This window comes from Rhodnius prolixus, unplaced genomic scaffold, assembly GCF_049639745.1.
Source record: "Rhodnius prolixus isolate KJV_2025 unplaced genomic scaffold, Rpr scaffold_4, whole genome shotgun sequence".
Classification (NCBI taxonomy): Eukaryota; Metazoa; Arthropoda; class Insecta; order Hemiptera; family Reduviidae; genus Rhodnius; species Rhodnius prolixus.
Window position 1 is genome coordinate 23742766 of NW_027411614.1, and position 17899 is coordinate 23760664.

General features: G+C 35.0%; 1 protein-coding gene and 1 long non-coding RNA gene across 4 annotated transcripts in view; one reads left to right on the forward strand and one right to left on the reverse strand.

Moving 5' to 3' along the window:
• Positions 1-5051, forward strand: part of LOC141455669 (uncharacterized) — a 55111-nt gene extending 50060 nt beyond the window's left edge. Inside the window, exon 3 of the long non-coding RNA XR_012459390.1 lies at positions 4788-5051. This is a non-coding gene — a long non-coding RNA (uncharacterized lncRNA). The remainder of the gene's footprint in view (positions 1-4787) is intronic.
• The window catches only part of Bgb (core-binding factor subunit big brother), a 113582-nt gene that overhangs the window by 59747 nt on the left and 35936 nt on the right, over positions 1-17899 (reverse strand). For 2 of the 3 annotated variants that reach the window (XM_074130916.1, XM_074130915.1), the window contains exons 4-5: positions 1922-2038; positions 1716-1826 (exon numbers count right to left, since the gene is read on the reverse strand). In XM_074130916.1, the coding sequence (XP_073987017.1) occupies positions 1716-1826; positions 1922-2038 (228 nt within the window). Of the gene's footprint in view, positions 1-1710; positions 1827-1921; positions 2039-17899 lie in introns of all 3 variants that reach the window. The other variant, XR_012459386.1, reaches the window with a different exon arrangement.

A 17899-nucleotide genomic window follows, 5' to 3' on the forward strand; every position in this document is an offset into this window, starting at 1 on the left:
GGCCCACAAAAAAGTCCTTTTCCATCACGACAACGCACCAGCTCACACCTCAGCAGTTGTGGTCGCAAAATTAATGGAAATAGGGTTCCAACTCGTTTCACATCCCCCCTATTCTCCAGACTTGGCTCCCTCGGACTACTATTTGTTCCCCAATGTGAAGAAATGGCTGGCGGGAAAAAGATTTTATTTAAACGAGGAGGTGATTGCAGAAACGAATGGCTATTTTTCAGACTTGGACAAATCCTATTATTCGGAAGGGATCAACAAACTAGAGCAGCGTTGGACGAAGTGTATAAGCCTAAAAGGAGACTATGTTGAAAAATAAAAAAGGTTTACCCCAAAAAATTAAGTAGTTTTTATTTTTGCACGGACTTTTCAAACGACCCTCGTATGTTATGGCTGAAGAAAATTTTTAAAATTTATTTAAAATCCGAAATGATACAATCAAGAAAGAAAAAGAAGAGTGATTAATTTGCTAGTTAAAACAACCTCTTGGGATAAGGTCGTGAAGAGTTCGATATGGGCTGAAACAGGAAGATAATAAGGTAAATTGGTGTTGAGGAAAATCTTGAGGAAACATCCCATTAATGAAGAAAATCCTGATGATTAAGTTCTTTAACCATCCACTTTATAAATCTACCACCCATGACTCAGGTAAATTATATCTTTGGTTTTTCTTTCCGTTTTGTTTCTTTTCCGTTTACAAAGCAAACTGTGACTATCTTTTGCAAAAATATACATATATTTTTTTCTTTTGAATGCCATTCTACTAAATGTTACGAGTTAGATTTGAATGTAAATAAGCGAATGTCATAAATTAAATTAGAAGCTTTAGTGTTAATAAAATAGTACGTGACTCAATAGAAGTGAGGAATAAAAGAAAGAAATGAATGCTGAAAACGCTATACAGCAAGCTGATAGCGGCTTAACAAACTTGCTGGTTAACATCTTCCTTTCTATAAGAGATCCCAGTCAGACACCTGAAGTGTGAAATATAACCGCGATTACTCACATCCACTCAGAAGATTTGTATTATATAACTCAACGCTTAGACATTCGGGACCAGAATTGAGCGATAGGATGTCTCATTTATCAAACAGCACCACCTTTCAAAATTTAAACCTCCATTCTATACCTGTCTGGACTTAATTAAGTAATCCAACTTAAATAAATTTATTTACTTCAAGTGTACAACTTTTTAAGAGTCACTTTTTACATTCACAATTACTTGTAACAGAACAGTTAAACTTGGTTTTGCAAAAATATGACACTAATTTTTATAGTAAAAGTTGATATGACACATCGGAATTAGTCTCAAATCTGATTGTTCTATCTCCAAGAATTGAAGAATATCTGAAACCTGTCAGAACCACCAAAAACTGAAATGAAACTGACTGCTTTTTGCTTTTAAAAACTATTAAACTCATTTATTGGAAAAGTGGAACGAAAAATAAGTATAATTTATCAAAGAACTAATATAAACAATAATCGTAAACCTTGTCCTTATTAAAAAACAAAAACAAATTGGGAACGCACAGGATGAAAGGAAGCTTGATTAAACATAGCTCTTAATATTGAGCTAGAAATGTAGACAGCTAAATCACCATTAATAATTATTCGTTTAAAATTTAATTATCTTATAGAGTTTGTAGCCTGTTTACCTATTTGTACTATAGACAGAATCAATAAAGAATAATTATATTTCATTACCTTACCTCAAGGTCGTGAGAATCTTGTTGTCCTCTGTAGGCCCTTTGTTTTTCTTCAAAATCTCTTAATCTTTGATTATAACGTTCTATTTGATCTCTTAACATGGAGTCTTCAATCTGACAAAAAATTAATTTTTGTTAAAAATAACCACCTTATTCATTTACTTAAATAAATTTATACAATTAAAAAAAAAAAGGCTTAATACACTTACAATGGCTTTATCCTCGTCAAATTCTAAACATCCTACACCGTCCAAACGTTCCAGGTCTATCCAACCTCGCCACCTTACACAGACACCATTCATGATGAAGTGCGACCTAATGTGCACCTAAAATAAAAATTACATTATAATCTATTCAAATAATTAGTATTGAAATTAAAAAATCCTATTAAAAAGTGTTAATTTAATTCCTTAATAAGGCCGCACAATACAAATTGCCCTGAAATTGCCCTGTAGTCGGAAGGTTTCCCTTATCTCTCTTAAAAGTATTTTGCTGCGAAAATACGAGGGTCGTTTGAAAAGTCCGTGCAAAAATAAAAACTACTTAATTTTTTGGGGTAAACCTTTTTTATTTTTCAACATAGTCTCCTTTTAGGCTTATACACTTCGTCCAACGCTGCTCTAGTTTGTTGATCCCTTCCGAATAATAGGATTTGTCCAAGTCTGAAAAATAGCCATTCGTTTCTGAAATCACCTCCTCGTTTGAATAAAATCTTTTTCCCGCCAGCCATTTCTTCATATTGGGGATCAAATAGTAGTCCGAGGGAGCCAAGTCTGGAGAATAGGGGGGATGTGAAACGAGTTGGAACCCTATTTCCATTAATTTTGCGACCACAACTGCTGAGGTGTGAGCTGGTGCGTTGTCGTGATGGAAAAGGACTTTTTTGTGGGCCAATCGTGGGCGTTTTTCTTGCAGCTCGGTTTTCAAACGGTCCAATAACGATGAATAATATGCACCTGTAATAGTTTTACCCTTTTCCAGATAGTCGATGAGGATTATTCCTTGCGAATCCCAAAAGACAGTCGCCATAATCTTTCCGGCCGAAGGAACGGTCTTCGCCTTTTTCGGCGCAGATTCCCCCTTGGTAACCCATTGTTTAGATTGTTCTTTGGTCTCAGGAGTGTAGTGATGTATCCATGTTTCATCCACAGTGACGAAACGACGCTTAAAGTCCTGCGGATTCTTCTGGAACAGCTGCAAACCATCCTTGCAACACTTCACACGATTTCGTTTTTGGTCAAGCGTGAGCAATCGCGGCACCCATCTTACGGATAGCTTTGTCATGTCCAAATGTTGATGCAAAATATTATCTACCCGTTCATTCGAGATGCCCACAGCACTAGCAATCTCACGCACCTTCACTCTTCTGTCATCCATCACCATATCATGGATTTTATCAATGATTTCTGGAGTAGTAACCTCAACAGGGCGTCCAGAACGTTCAGCGTCACTTGTGCCCATATAGCCACTCCGAAAATTTTGAAACCACTTATAAACTGTTCTAATCGAAGGTGCAGAGTCACCATAATGTTTATCAAGCTTCTCTTTAGTCTCCTGAGGCGTTTTGCCTTTCATAAAATAGTGTTTAATCAACACACGAAATTCTTTTTCGTCCATTTTTTGAAAATCACTCGACTTCCTCGATTCAAACGAATGCCAAACACAAAGAAATAGACCGATCTGGCTGAAACTTGGTGTGTGTTCTTCCAAGAGATGCTAGTAACAAACATAACCTCGATACGCGCCAGTAGTGCTATCTCTCTGACTTTGCACGAACTTTTCAAACGACCCTCGTATTTTATTGAAAATGTAAATATCAACTTACAGTAGGTCAAAAAAGTATTGGCACACTAAACTTTTCAGGGTTTTCATATTGAAAAAATCCAAAATTTATATGTTAAATATTTTTATTTCACAAAAGAGTTATAAAAATACATTATTGATGGGGAAACCAATAAAATTTACATGTTTAGCCTGAAACGCAGAAAACTTACGTAAATAAGGACCTAGAATTCTGGAAAAATGTTATTTGTGTAGATGAAAGTAAATTTAACATTTTCGGCTCTGATGGGCGTAGGTACATTTGGCGAAAACCAAACTCTGCGTTTCAGGCTAGACATGTAAGGCCGTCTGTAATACAAGGTGGTGGCAGTGTCTTAATTTGGAGGTGTATGTCATGGAATGGTTTAGGAAACTTAGCCTTCATTGACAATATTATGAATGCCGAAGCATATGTTGATATTTTGCGGCATATTTTAAAAAGTAGCGCCGAAAAACTGGGGATTATAGATACCTTCATCTTCCAACAAGGCAATGACCCCCAAGCATACGGCATATAAAATAAAAGAATGGTTGCTGTACAACGTTCCCAGGCCACCACAGTCTCCGGATATCAATCCAATAGAGCACTTATGGTATCTGTTGGTCCTGCGAGTAAGAAAGAATAAAATTTCTTCCAAAAATGATTTGAATGAAACTTTGTTAAAAGAATGGCGTAAAATTGGACAAGAGATTACTCAAAATCTTGTATCGTCGATGCCAAGAAAACTGCAGGCTATCATAGATGCCCAATGGTATGATGACAAAATATTAGTGATACCCAAAACTTTAAATTTATAAATTAATATATAAATAGATAAAAGTGTGCCCATACTTTTTTGACTACCCAAAAGTTATTTTTTGTTTACATTTTTGATGGATTATCTAAATTTTATTGGTTTCCCCATCAATAATGTATGTTAACAACTCTTTTGTGAAATAAAAATATTTAACATATAAATTTTGGATTTTTTCAAGATGAAAACCCTGAAAAATTTAGTGTGCCAATACTTTTTTGACCCACTGTATATGTAATTAGCGTTCCAAGTTTATAAAATAGTAAGTCTTAGGTAATGCTTAAGTCTTAAAAACGAAGAAAACTCTGTTCTTATCATAGTTATTTTTCGTTTTATTACACTTCATATTTAATAATTTTTAGGTCCTAATGTTGACGTTTGTACATCTTTTAATAGTTGCTGAATCTCACAAATAATTCAAGCTAATCAAATCTGTTTTTATATTGTTTGTTTTTCCCAGATCTGCCCTGAACAAAGGTTATTAATCGAAAATTGATTTAGAGATCAGAACAAAACTCCAAGAGAAGTACAATTGGAAATGATAAAGCATTACCAATCAAGGCTCATAACGGCTCAAATGTAGAAATTACAAACTAAAACAAATTTAAAGTCGTTTCTAAAGTTATAATTAATTCTAAAAAAGTAATTTTTCCTGAAATGAGTAAAAGAAAAAAGAAAATTACGAGAAAGAAAAAAGTTAATTGAATGAGAAAAAATATTTTAACAGAGGTATTTACGAGACAAATGTGAAATGTGGCTTCTATTCTCATAATGGTAAACTAGGTTGCCGTCCCTTCTGGATTGTTTGTGAAGAAGAGATCCAATATTTAGGTGCCGGTAAGAGGTAGGTACTGACACTACCTGAATACGGAACCCCATGTCACCATAAACTCTGGATTTATGTGACTTTGTTATGGTTGGTGAGGATGGGGACAAGCTAATGACACGCTGGTATTTTCCATTTCGGGTCAGACCGACTGAAGGACCGTAAGTACCCATCCCCGGCTTTCGTATTTATGGCATTTCAACTGAGTGGGCGTATTTAGACAAAGTAAGATAAAGGAAATGAGAGAATAAGAATGATATATAAATTATATAGAAAAAAATTGACATAACACACAAAGAAGAAGATCCTTTACAAAATTGTATTTAGAGCAAGCATATTAGTGAGTGAACATTGTGAATGTTCATCTGCGTCAGGGAGGCTGCAGAACAGTGTTAGGGATGTTCAGAATTGGCCATTTAGTGTTAACTGTTGTCAAGAAAGTAACAAAGCAATTTGTCTTCTTGTTACAAAATTATGATTAAATTATAAGCCTCTTTATCTCCAAATTCTATTTATTATTTAAATTGAAACTTTTCAGGCTACTTTGCGCCCATCTTCAGTCTATAATACAGAACAATTTATTTTATTACAAGATTTATACTTATCACACAAGTGAACAAATGAAACTGAGATATTTTGTTTGTGTATTTCTCATCACCCAGCCTAATGCTATTCTAAACCATCTTAAAAACTCTTTAAGCTTGTGGACATTAAATTGCAGGGAGTCATAGACATGTTGTTCAGCTAAATTATTCATTATTTATTGGCGGCACTGTTCTGAATTGAATACTCCAATGTAGGGGTTTCATAGTGTTTTAATTTTTTATGCGCTGGCGCCATTTGGACTAAAAGTGAACATTCTATAGTCCACTGTTCATTTCTTTTTTATACAACTGATAGAATACATTAAAGAAATTTCTAGTATCATACAGGAATTCAGTTATTAACAGAATGAGCACGCTGTCTTCCAGAGGTGTCCGTAATTGCTGCTGATGGCTTTCAGTCACATCCAACAGTAACATAATAAATTATCTGATATTTCAGCGAATTTAGTTTGTATATTTTCAATAAGTTCGGATTATTCGCCTAGAATTTAGCCCCCTAAACTTAGAAACATCCAGTCATATTTTAAAAAGTAATAATAATTAGTAAGAAAACATTCAAGCATTCAAAGGATGTAAACTCTACTCTACTGTTTTACAAGTCAGCTTGAAGTCAAATTTTTAGATGAAATGAAAGCAAGCGGAGATTAAAATAATTACCTAATTCACAAGGAGCAAAGGGAAGGAATAATAAAGAAATAGCAGTATAAATAAAGAGTCTAATATAACAACAGACAGTTGATAGAGCTGGTTGTAGTTTTTTTTATTACTCGAGGGAACTGTAAGAAACAACTGGTGCTTTGGCACCATGTGCGCATTCTTACAACAAACATTTAAACTAGTAACCTTAACAGTTTCATAAACAATTTACTTTATTGTTTTTATTATCTACTCAAGTTTATATTGAAGTATTTCCGGTAATAAATGAAAAATATATATAAAGGATAACAAAATTATCTGGTGATGTCCTAATAATATTCATGTACTCTTCTTTGTGCCCTGCTTCTTAGCTTTTTACTGACTCTCACAGTTTTGTAGTCAATGAATTGAGTTTTTCCAATCTTCTAAATAATTTTCTCTTATTTAACTTATTATAAAGTTGCGAATACAAGTTTTGTGTTCGCATAGAATGTCCAACTTGTCGAAAACTACAAAGATAAGATTGTATAAGACGCTAATTAGGCCAGTGTTGACATATGGAGCGGAAACGTGGAATCTGACTGCGGCAACGGATACCAGCTTAAAGATATTCGAACGTAAAATTCTCCGAAAGATATACGGACCAGTTTATGATAGTGATAATGGCAACTGGAGAATCAGAACGAACAGAGAGCTCTACGCATTATATAACGATATTTGCGTTACTCATTTTATAAAAGTCCGTCGCATCGAATGGCTTGGGCATTTGGAAAGAATGCCAGATAACCGTATACCACGCAGACTACTGCAAGGCACGGTTTTCGGAAAAAGGAGAATTGGGCGTCCACGTAGACGCTGGATCCAGGAAGTGGAGGAAGATCTAAGGACACTAGGCGTAACCGGCTGGAAAGGAAAAGCTAAGGACGGAGAAACATGGAATGATATTATTAAGGAAGCCAAGGCCCACCCCGGGCTGTAGAGCTGTATAGTAAGTAAGTAAATTGTGGCAAGAGAAAATGGTGGTCATCTTCGCATCAGATTATTTTCCAACTATATTCATTTATCTGGTTAGTAAAATTTTCTGAGTTTACTCTGTGGATAATTAGTTGATCTTTAAATGACTGATTTATTTGGTCACTGGCAAAAAAATAAAATAAAGTAAAACAAATAAATGAAAATGATTATTCATATATTCTCCGCAAAAAAAAGTTGCTGCTGACCAAATCCGAAAGTAGTCAATTGCTCTAAATTGAAGTAGGTTCTTAGGGTTGAAAATCTGTTATATTTTATTGGAAATGTTATGCAAATATCAGAGTAACTGATCTAGTGCGCATCTGCCCAATAAGTCCCCGTCACTAATTGCGTCTGCATCTGTAATATTTTCATTTGCATTGGATCTAAACACTGTTTCCTTTACTTTCTTAAATTCAAGTGGAGTTTGCAGCTAAAGGGGGGGCCCCAGTTACATTAGTTCCGCCTTATACCTATGCTTCCTTATTCTATTTTTCTAAATAAAACGATCAGTCTTTCAAAATTCAAACACAGCTGACTATATTTTCAAATCAGTTTGTATATAATATGTCCGTGACTGGACTTTGGAGTGAAATTTCTTGTTGACAGCTACCAGTAAAGCTTTTTGATACAATGGCTCCTTGAAAAATTGCCAATTACAATGGAATGCCAATATATGTGTGCAACGTCATCCAATCAGAGAGGAAGTGATCCATAACGAAGAGGAGGACAATGGCCAAGAGGGAGTAGGGGAAGGGTCCTATCTTGCTCCTGTTTTTTTTTTTTTTTTGTAAACGTGTTGAGTTAGTGTGTGTGTGTTTGTAAAAGACTGTTTGTGTCGCTGACACAATTGTTGAATAGGTTTGAAGTGGGGTCTCCAATACTGTACGACAATACTCGATACGTCACTAGGTTAGATACAAGTCTATTACCATACGTCAATAGGTTTCTAGGGTAGAAAACTTTAGGGGAAGCTGGCTAAGGACCTCTGATCTCTTATAATACCCAAATAATAACAAACAAAAAAATGGAAGAAAAAAAGAGAACCGAAAATGCCCACCTGAATCACATCGACCGGAAAATATCTAACCTTCTCAACAAAACGGTTAGTTTTGTTAGCAGATGTGATCTGATTTTCATCTTCCAAATCTTGTAAATCCACCTAAATAAGCTTTTGGATTTAAATGAATAAATTTATATTTAAGTAATACTTTGTAATGTAATAGTTAAGAAGGAAGCAGGTAAAAATTACAATATCGCAATGATTAATGATCTTAATTTGTATTGAAATATGTTCATTGTAAGCAAAGCAGAAAAGTACCTGATCTGGTGCTTCAGGTTTTAAACCCAATATTCTTAATACAGACCAAACGTTTGCTACTCTCTTTGTGTAAAGGAAGTATTACATTTTCAGTGTTGAATTTCCAAAGGATTTTGAAAATTCCCTGAATTGGAAAAACTCTGCTAAGCTACTTTATTGACTTAAATGGCCAATGAATATCTTCCGAATTTTAAAGAGAAAAAATTCAAATAAAAGTGATTGGCAAAGTTACTATCGATAGTTTATACAAAAAACAAAACCAGATCTATGTACAGGTTTTTAAAATGAAACCATTTGAAAAGAATTAAGTTAAAATCTCAGAATTTTATGGTCTTTATGGCGATTTAATTGCTTCGAATTATTATTTGTTTTTCTAACATCGTTTTATACTTAAATAAAACTTCATTGCCGGAATAATACATTTTAAAGAAGTAAGCTTTATTTTTCTAGAAAATGTTTCAAATAAAAGTTTCAGGTTTCAAAAAAAATTAAAAGGATCAGCTAAGTGGTTTAGAGCCCAATTTGCCCAATTGTAGGGGTTCGCGCCATTTCTGCGTGCCTATAGTTTTGGTATTCTTACTAAAATTTCCTACAGATTATTGTAAACAGAAAGAAAAACAGTGATAGGCTTTGTTTTAGTCAAAAATAACCATTCTGAGGTACCCTGGAGTCGTTTTATAAAAAGTAGTTTTACAGAAAATAATCTTTTGCGTACTGAAAACTGCAAGAAGCTAAAGCTTTATATTCAGATTGATTGGGTTCTGCAGGGAACCTGGCTGAAATCCAGCAACCTAAATCACTCAACTGTAAGCACCACTTTACTAAAACCGATTTTGACTTTTTTTGAGATGATCTCGAAAGTGGGCACCCATATTGTACACACGATAGTCTAAATCAGATGTTCTCAAAACTTATTTCGTTTATCGCCCACTTTGAGAAGAAATTATTTTCTAGTGCCACCTAAAATTTTTAATTTTAACCACATCTTAAAAATCGAAATCGCAATCATTACTTTAATTTATTAATAGCTTGCCATTTGAGCCTTACCTTATTTTTGAGTTTAAACTTAATTTTAAATGAGTCTACCCAAATGATTGAAATAAAACGCAACTTTATAAATAATATTTAAGAAAGCTTTTATTCAAATTAAAACAAAAATTTTAAAACTAATCTAATGTGAAGGAAGAATCTGATGATTTTTAACAAGTTAGTTATTATCAATAACAGCCGTAAAAGTGACAGCGTTCGGTAACATGCAAACGATTTCTCTTCTTAGTTAGCAGCGTTGTCACAGCACTAAATCCACGTTCATACAAATACAACGATGGAAATGCTATCAAAAATCGTTGAACAATCTGCCACAATCCAAGGTACAATTGCGGGATTGGCTTTTGTAGCCAAAATTAATGAAAAAATGAAATAAAAATCAACGAAATAATCGATGTAGTGTAGTAGGTAGGTTTTGATTTTAGTTTAGAATATTAGAAAAACACGAATCAGCCATCGCCTCCCTAAACCGCTTCAAACCTTCAATTTTCTCTGGGCTCTTTACCGGCCTCCAGCGCCGCCCACAAAGGCTGGTGTTATCGCCCTCTTTGAGAATGACTTTCTAAATCTTTTAGCACTTCTGATGGAGGTATGTGATCAGTCTTTCCTCTAAAGTAGATTGATATTTTCTGTCCTACATATTTATGAATTTAGGATTAGATGTGTTGCTAAAATTCCGAGTTGGACGAAAATTTCACTGAACGGATTTTCACAGGTTTCTTTTTTTTCCAAAAATGTCACCAAAATTTTCTTTTGACTTTGTATTTAGAATAAAACTGTTCATTTGAATAATTGCTCTGGTCTTTTAAATTTTGAGTTGTTTAATAAATGTTACTAATGTCAACAACTTGAGTGTTGTAAATTTTTGAAAGCTTTAAAATTACAAATAGGCAATATTAGTAAAACTTTAATACAATTTACGAGTTTTTATTTTGCTTTGTTTTAGTAAATTAATAGCAACAAATGAATGTTTTTGTTCTAAAGCACAAAGAGGCTTGTGTGCTCTTTAACTTCTAAACGTTGGCCTACATATCAATAACTCAAACGAGACCCTTATTTTTTATTCGACCTTTTTTTCTATAACTTCTCCTGTTAGCCTTCTTTGAAACTACCTGAATGTTACAAGGGCGATGATAAAACAAAACTAAAAAGAAAAAAAGAAAAGTAAATAACAAATTGATTAGAAAACAAACTTCTATCACCTTTGGCCCTACTATTATAAGACTCTAAAAAGCATATGAAAAAGTAGTAGACAAAAGTGTCTTTCTGTTGTTCCCAGGAAATCATGGAGACTGGTTGTAACGCGATCTATATGCATACAAATGACTAGGGATAAAGACTGGCCCTAGAAAGAAAGAACTACAAACAGAGCACGCCTCTTGTAAAGGCAAAGGGACTTCTCCCTGCGCGCAATATCTCTATTAATTATTCTGACAATCTATTTAACTCTTTGTCCCTTCCGTAAATAGTCCAATTTTTTTGACTGTCCCTTTCCTAAAACTGTTTTTTTTTCTAATGAAAGTTTTTCAGTTAAGAACAAGGGTGACAATTTTGTTTCTTTCTATACACAGTTGGTCTTTACACAGTATAAAGAGATTAGTGCGTGTCATAAGGGCGTTGTTGTTGAACATGTCCTTAATTGTTTTCTACAATTTCTCACATCTTTAAGTTTTTAAAACAGATATAATATGTCGAGTTGACTTATTACAATGTTAACTTTGTTACTGGGAAGATAAAGGCAGCTTGTTGAATAATAACTGTTATTCATTCTAAAAAAGTAAACAGCTTTTTTTTGTGCTTTATTTTTTTATCCAGCAACCGTGTTACAGTATGATAATTATTCAAGCTAAATTATGGATAAAGTTGTAATTTTAATCTCCAGACATAGAAAGTGAAGACGACCCCTTTGCTTTGTCATAATTGGCAAAGCCTTCTCTTTCGATTGCAGCGTCTCACGTGTTTGTAGAGAAATCTGTCCTGATCGTAACCGTCGTTTGTGTAAGAGGTGTTAGTTTCGTTTTGCCGAAAACATGATACTGCACATGTAGTAGAGCAACGAATTGTCGTGAAATTTCACATGAAACTGGGTAAAACTGCTACTGAAACTTATCTTTTATTAAAAGAAGTTTATGGCGATGAATGTTTATCACGTGCACGAGTTTCTGAGTGGTTCAAGCGTTTCCAAGAAGGCCGAGAAGACGTCGGAGATGATGACCGCCCGGGTCGCCCTTCCACATCCAAAACGGATGAAAATATCGATTATAATTAATCAACATTACTACCGTGAGGTGCTTGCTCAACTCCGTGAAAGAGTAAGGAAAAAACGACCCTATTTTTGGAAGAACAAGTCATGGGTTCTCCATCAAAACCACACTGCATTGTCTGTCGAGACGTTTCTAGCCAAGTACAACATCCCAGTTTTAGGCCGCCTTATTCGCCTGACCTGACCCCATATGACTTTTGTCTGTTCCCTGATGTCAAATCTGCATTAAAAGGAACACACGCAAATCTGCACAAAAAGGAATTTCAGTCCTTTGAAGCTGTGAAAGAAAAAGCGGCACGCGTCTTGCAGGAGCTCACAGAAAAAGACTTCCAGCACTGTTTCGAACAATGGTAAATTCGCATGGAGTGTTGTAGGGATAGGGGAGGGGTTTATATTGAAGGTGATAATAACTAAATACGTATAAATTTAAAATAAAATGTTTTACAGCAATAGTCTCGTTATTTCATAGCCACACCTCGTAGACTCAATTATGAAGCTTTGGCTACATAAAAGTAGTTCAGGTTAGCGCTAGAAGATGCCAAAAGTGTCTCCGTAAAGTCGGTTAGATAATTCTCTGGTGAAGAAAAGTCACTACTTTTTCAGATCTGCAGAACAACTACTGCATTCAATAGAATAGATATGTGTATATTTCTATACACTAAAATAGTTCTTTACCAGACAAACAAAAAACAAAATCACGACGATTGATGGATTGTTATATGCTGCTGGAGTACAGTAATTTTGTTCCAAGTAGCTAGGTTATAAAAAGTGGAAGTAATATTCCGGTTACAGAGACAAAGGAAATTACAATAGTGAATATGTTGGAAGATTAGTATTGCCCAAAGATAGATTGAAAAGATTGGCTGCAGAAGATAATATAGTACGTGACTAATTCTAAGCAATTTTCAGATGATAACCTAAAAAGCCAGGTATACACGGTAATCACTATACAAGAAAAGCGTTTAGCGCTGCGCAGGAACTTCTTTCATCGTTTATGTTAGAAATATGTAACATAAAGATGGAGAATTGATGGCGTCTAAAATTCAGAGTATTGTTGAGCAGAAAATTATATATTATCTTGTACCATTAACTTCTAACTCTTTGAACAAATATTAACTTCACAGAGCAGTCTGGGATTAATATTAAACATAAAATCTTAAAGGTGAGTAAGGAATGACTCGTTTTAGGTAAAGACAAAATGGTGATGTACTCGTAAGTAGACTAAAAAGGAACTTAAAGGGTCACTGATTATCGGTATTTGCTCTAATTATCTGAAATTTACATTACTATTTAGACCGTTTGAAGAGTATTTTTAAAGTGGTAGCTTGGTTAGCTGCTTTGAACTGCATCGTTCGATTGCGTTTCCAAACAATAGCAGTTAAATACAGTCGTTGGACTACTTCTTCTTCCTTTGGCACTACGGCCCTTGTAGGACCTTGGCCTCCTTAAGCAGATTAGACCAGCCGTCTCGATCTACTGCCTTTCTTCTCCATTGGTGTATCTGCATTTTTTGGAGGTCATCCTCCACATCTTGCAGCCAACGGAGTCGCGGTCTACCCCGCGGTCTTTTCCCCCCAGAATGCCCCTCAAAAGCCTTGCGTGGGCCTCTCCAACGATCCATTCTTTCTAGGTGCCCCAACCATCTCAGTCTTCCGATTTTAATAGTGGTCACCAAGTCTGCATCCTTATTCAGCTCCTTCAGCTCGATGTTCCTTCAACATCTGAGAACTCCATTGTCAGCTATAGGTCCGTAGATAGTTCTACTTTCTTTTCAAAATAATATAGTTTTAGACTGAGTGGAAATAAATTAGGCGGAAGATTTAATAATGAAGGAAAAAGAGGGAACTGTTGTAGAAACTGGTCGGCCACGTTCTTTCTTCATATTCTGTTTGTTTCGAATGACTAAAGATGGCTTCATTATTGCCAATTTCTGATGCATTACTTCAATTTGGTTACAATAAGATTCGGCATTGATGGTTTCGCCAGGATTCAAGAAGCTGTAATGAATCAGACCAAATGAAGCCCACCAAACAGTAAACATCACCTTTGTTTGATGATTTGGGGGCTTCGGAAAATGTCGTGCTGCTTCTCCTTTATCAAGCCACTGTCTAGAGCGTCTGCTGTTGTCGTAGAGGAACCACTTTTCATCGCAATTCACAATTCTGGACAGAAAAGGATCGCTATTATTTCGGCAAAGAAGTGCAAGCACGAATTTCATAACGCTGATCTTTTTTTTTGGCGCTCGTTTAATGTGTGAGGAACCCATCTTTCAAGCTTTTTCACCTTCGCAATCGCCTTGAGATGGTCATTGATGGTTGATTTGCTGACTTCGAGTTACCCTGCTAGTTCTCGAACAGTTGTTCTGGGATTTTCTTCTACCAAAGCTCGGAAAACATCGTCATCAAGGGCAGAACTTCTTCCACGGCCTTTTTTGTCTTCAAGGCTCAAGTCCCTCCCCCTCGAAATCTCTGGAACCACCGTTGAACAGTACACTCACTTATACTGGCCTTCGCCCCAGACATCGTTGATATTTCTGGCCCTTTTGGGCCCCGTTCCGGCCGAGTTTGAACTCGTCAAACAAAATTATCCGAAAATCACGCTTTGACATCTTAGTAAAGACTGAATTATTTCCAAGTAGCAAAATGTTACAGAGGTAAACAAATATTTTTGTTTGAAAGAAGATTAATAAGTGTTTACATTTATAAAAGTCAAAAGTCCAACAAACATAAAAATAGCTTACTATTTGGAAGTATTTTAATGAAAACATAAAATCCTGCATTATTTTCCGGACAACCCAATAGAAAGTAGTTTCTTCAGATTTTGTAATAAAATATCAATAAAAGGAAAACAAATACTTAAAGAAACAAAGAGAAAATCTGTTAAAGACACAATAAGACCCGACCATACATTGTAACCAACTACACAAAATTAGCTGTAGACTGTTACAAGTTACATAAATGAATAATTTATATTTTTAATACTTTTATTTTATGAAGGCAATAAACTTTTGTGTTTTATAACAACGATGACAGATTTATTTTAACCGCAACCATTTATTGTCGCATTTCTATGTTTTTAGCGCAAGCTGTTATGTTTTAAGCGCTAGCTGTTATGTTCTAAGCGCTAGCGTCTCATCCACATAAAATTAAATAATTGATTGCAAAATTAATTAGAAAATTCTTTCGATTTTAAACCACATAACAGCCAATCATCTGCAGTTTTTTTTAAAAAATTGTAAATTGCCAGCTGAAAGCATTGTCAATATTTTCAATTTTTTCTATCTTCTTCAATTATTTTTATATATTTTTATTTTATTGTACTTTCTCTTAGCGTCGTAAAGGAGAAGTGTTGAGTTCATCTATAATTTTGACGTTGACTTTTTATTCAAAATCAAGTGAAAACATGTTACGACAAAATGTGCTTAATACGATATAATATTAAATTATTAAGTAGCATTTCCATATGTAGAGCTTGTTCTTACAGAGCATTCAAGAACATCTGAAATCAGAAGATTCGTTTCTAATCGCAATTTTAATTGAGATGGCTAGATAAAAAAAAATACATCAATTTTAAATAACCACTTTAAATTTATTAACTTTGTCTCTAATAGTTGCTTCATAATACGAGGGTCGTTTGAAAAGTCCGTGCAAAGTCAGAGAGATAGCACTACTGGCGCGTATCGAGGTTATGTTTAGTTAGTAGCATCTCATGGAAGAACACACACCAAGTTTCAGCCAGATCGGTCTATTTCTTTGTGTTTGGCATTCGTTTGAATCGAGGAAGTCGAGTGATTTTCAAAAAATGGACGAAAAAGAATTTCGTGTGTTGATTAAACACTACTTTATGAAAGGCAAAACGCCTGAGGAGACTAAAGAGAAGCTTGATAAACATTATGGTGACTCTGCACCTTCGATTAGAACAGTTTATAAGTGGTTTCAAAATTTTCGGAGTGGCCATGTGGACAAAAGTGGCGCTGAACGTTCTGGATGCCCTGTTGAGGTTACTACTCCAGAAATCATTGATAAAATCCATGATATGGTGATGGATGACAGAAGAGTGAAGGTGCGTGAGATTGCTAGTGCTGTGGGCATCTCGAATGAACGGGTACATAATATTTTGCATCAACATTTGGACATGACAAAGCTATCCGCAAGATGGGTGCCGCGATTGCTCACGCTTGACCAAAAACGAAATCGTGTGAAGTGTTGCAAGGACGGTTTGCAGCTGTTCCAGAAGAATCCGCAGGACTTTAAGCGTCGTTTCGTCACTGTGGATGAAACATGGATACATCGCTACACTCCTGAGACCAAAGAACAATCTAAACAATGGGTTACCAAGGGGGAATCTGCGCCAAAAAAGGCGAAGACCGTTCCTTTGGCCGGAAAGATTATGGCGACTGTCTTTTGGGATTCGCAAGGAATAATCCTCATCGACTATCTGGAAAAGGGTAAAACTATTACAGGTGCATATTATTCATCGTTATTGGACCGTTTGAAAACCGAGCTGCAAGAAAAACGCCCACGATTGGCCCACAAAAAAGTCCTTTTATATCACGACAACGCACCAGCTCACACCTCAGCAGTTGTGGTCGCAAAATTAATGGAAATAGGGTTCCAACTCGTTTCACATCCCCCCTATTCTCCAGACTTGGCTCCCTCGGACTACTATTTGTTCCCCAATATGAAGAAATGGCTGGCGGGAAAAAGATTTTATTCAAACGAGGAGGTGATTGCAGAAACGAATGGCTATTTTTCAGACTTGGACAAATCCTATTATTCGGAAGGGATCAACAAACTAGAGCAGCGTTGGACGAAGTGTATAAGTCTAAAAGGAGACTATGTTGAAAAATAAAAAAGGTTTACCCCAAAAAATTAAGTAGTTTTTATTTTTGCCCGGACTTTTCAAACGACCCTCGTATTTTGTAATAATAAAAATATATTGTTCAATATTTCTTTTTACAACTGTCACCAACCCTTTTTTTTTACTGACAACATAATTAACAACTACCAAAACCAAGGTTCATTGGAGTGAAAATGGGTACATGCAAAGGGTTGTCCTCATTGGATACGGTAGAATATTAAATGGCTTGAATAAATGCTTTTGTTAAATCTAGTTCAAAATAAATTCTTGCAGAAAAAAAAATGTCCAAATTAAGTGTATTAAAGGCATATCTTTTATGGGGATGTAGCTCTAACGGTTGTTCGACTAGTCGCTATGAGGAATATGGTCACATCTGATAAGGTAACGTTTTATTTTCTAAAACTAAACGCGAATTAGTTATTAACAAATTTGATTATGGAAACACACTTTTAATTTTTTAACATTAAAAGAAGTCAAAGTGATTCAGAAATTCACAAAACTAAAACCGCGCTTAAAATTTATAATAAAACTTAAAAATATTTCGCGAAGAATGAAAATCATTCATTATTAATTACATCATCAGTTTAGGTTTGCGCAAAAAATAGTGATAAATGAGCTGGTGACATTTAAACAAGTGTACAATATTATGTTTCGCATGCTTGGAGTAGTTTTGTTCAATCGCAATATTTACTAAAAAAATTTCGAAACCCATTTCAAAAATTTGACACAAATACTTCTTCTTATTAAAGGAATGCCGAAGTTTGTAAAACGGAACTTTTAAATTAATGTAAAATCTTGCCTAGACTTAACCGAACAAAGAAAAATATTAATGTCCTGCAATTCTCGGCATTAGTTTTCTTTCTATTGGTGGTTAGTCTCGAGAGAAAAGAGAGAAGAGAACATTATAACCTGACTAAATAACTTTCAATTTACAGAAATTGAATTCTGTTAATTTTTATATAGTTTTTACAACCTATTTTAGAGGGAAAAATTTAGGGAACAG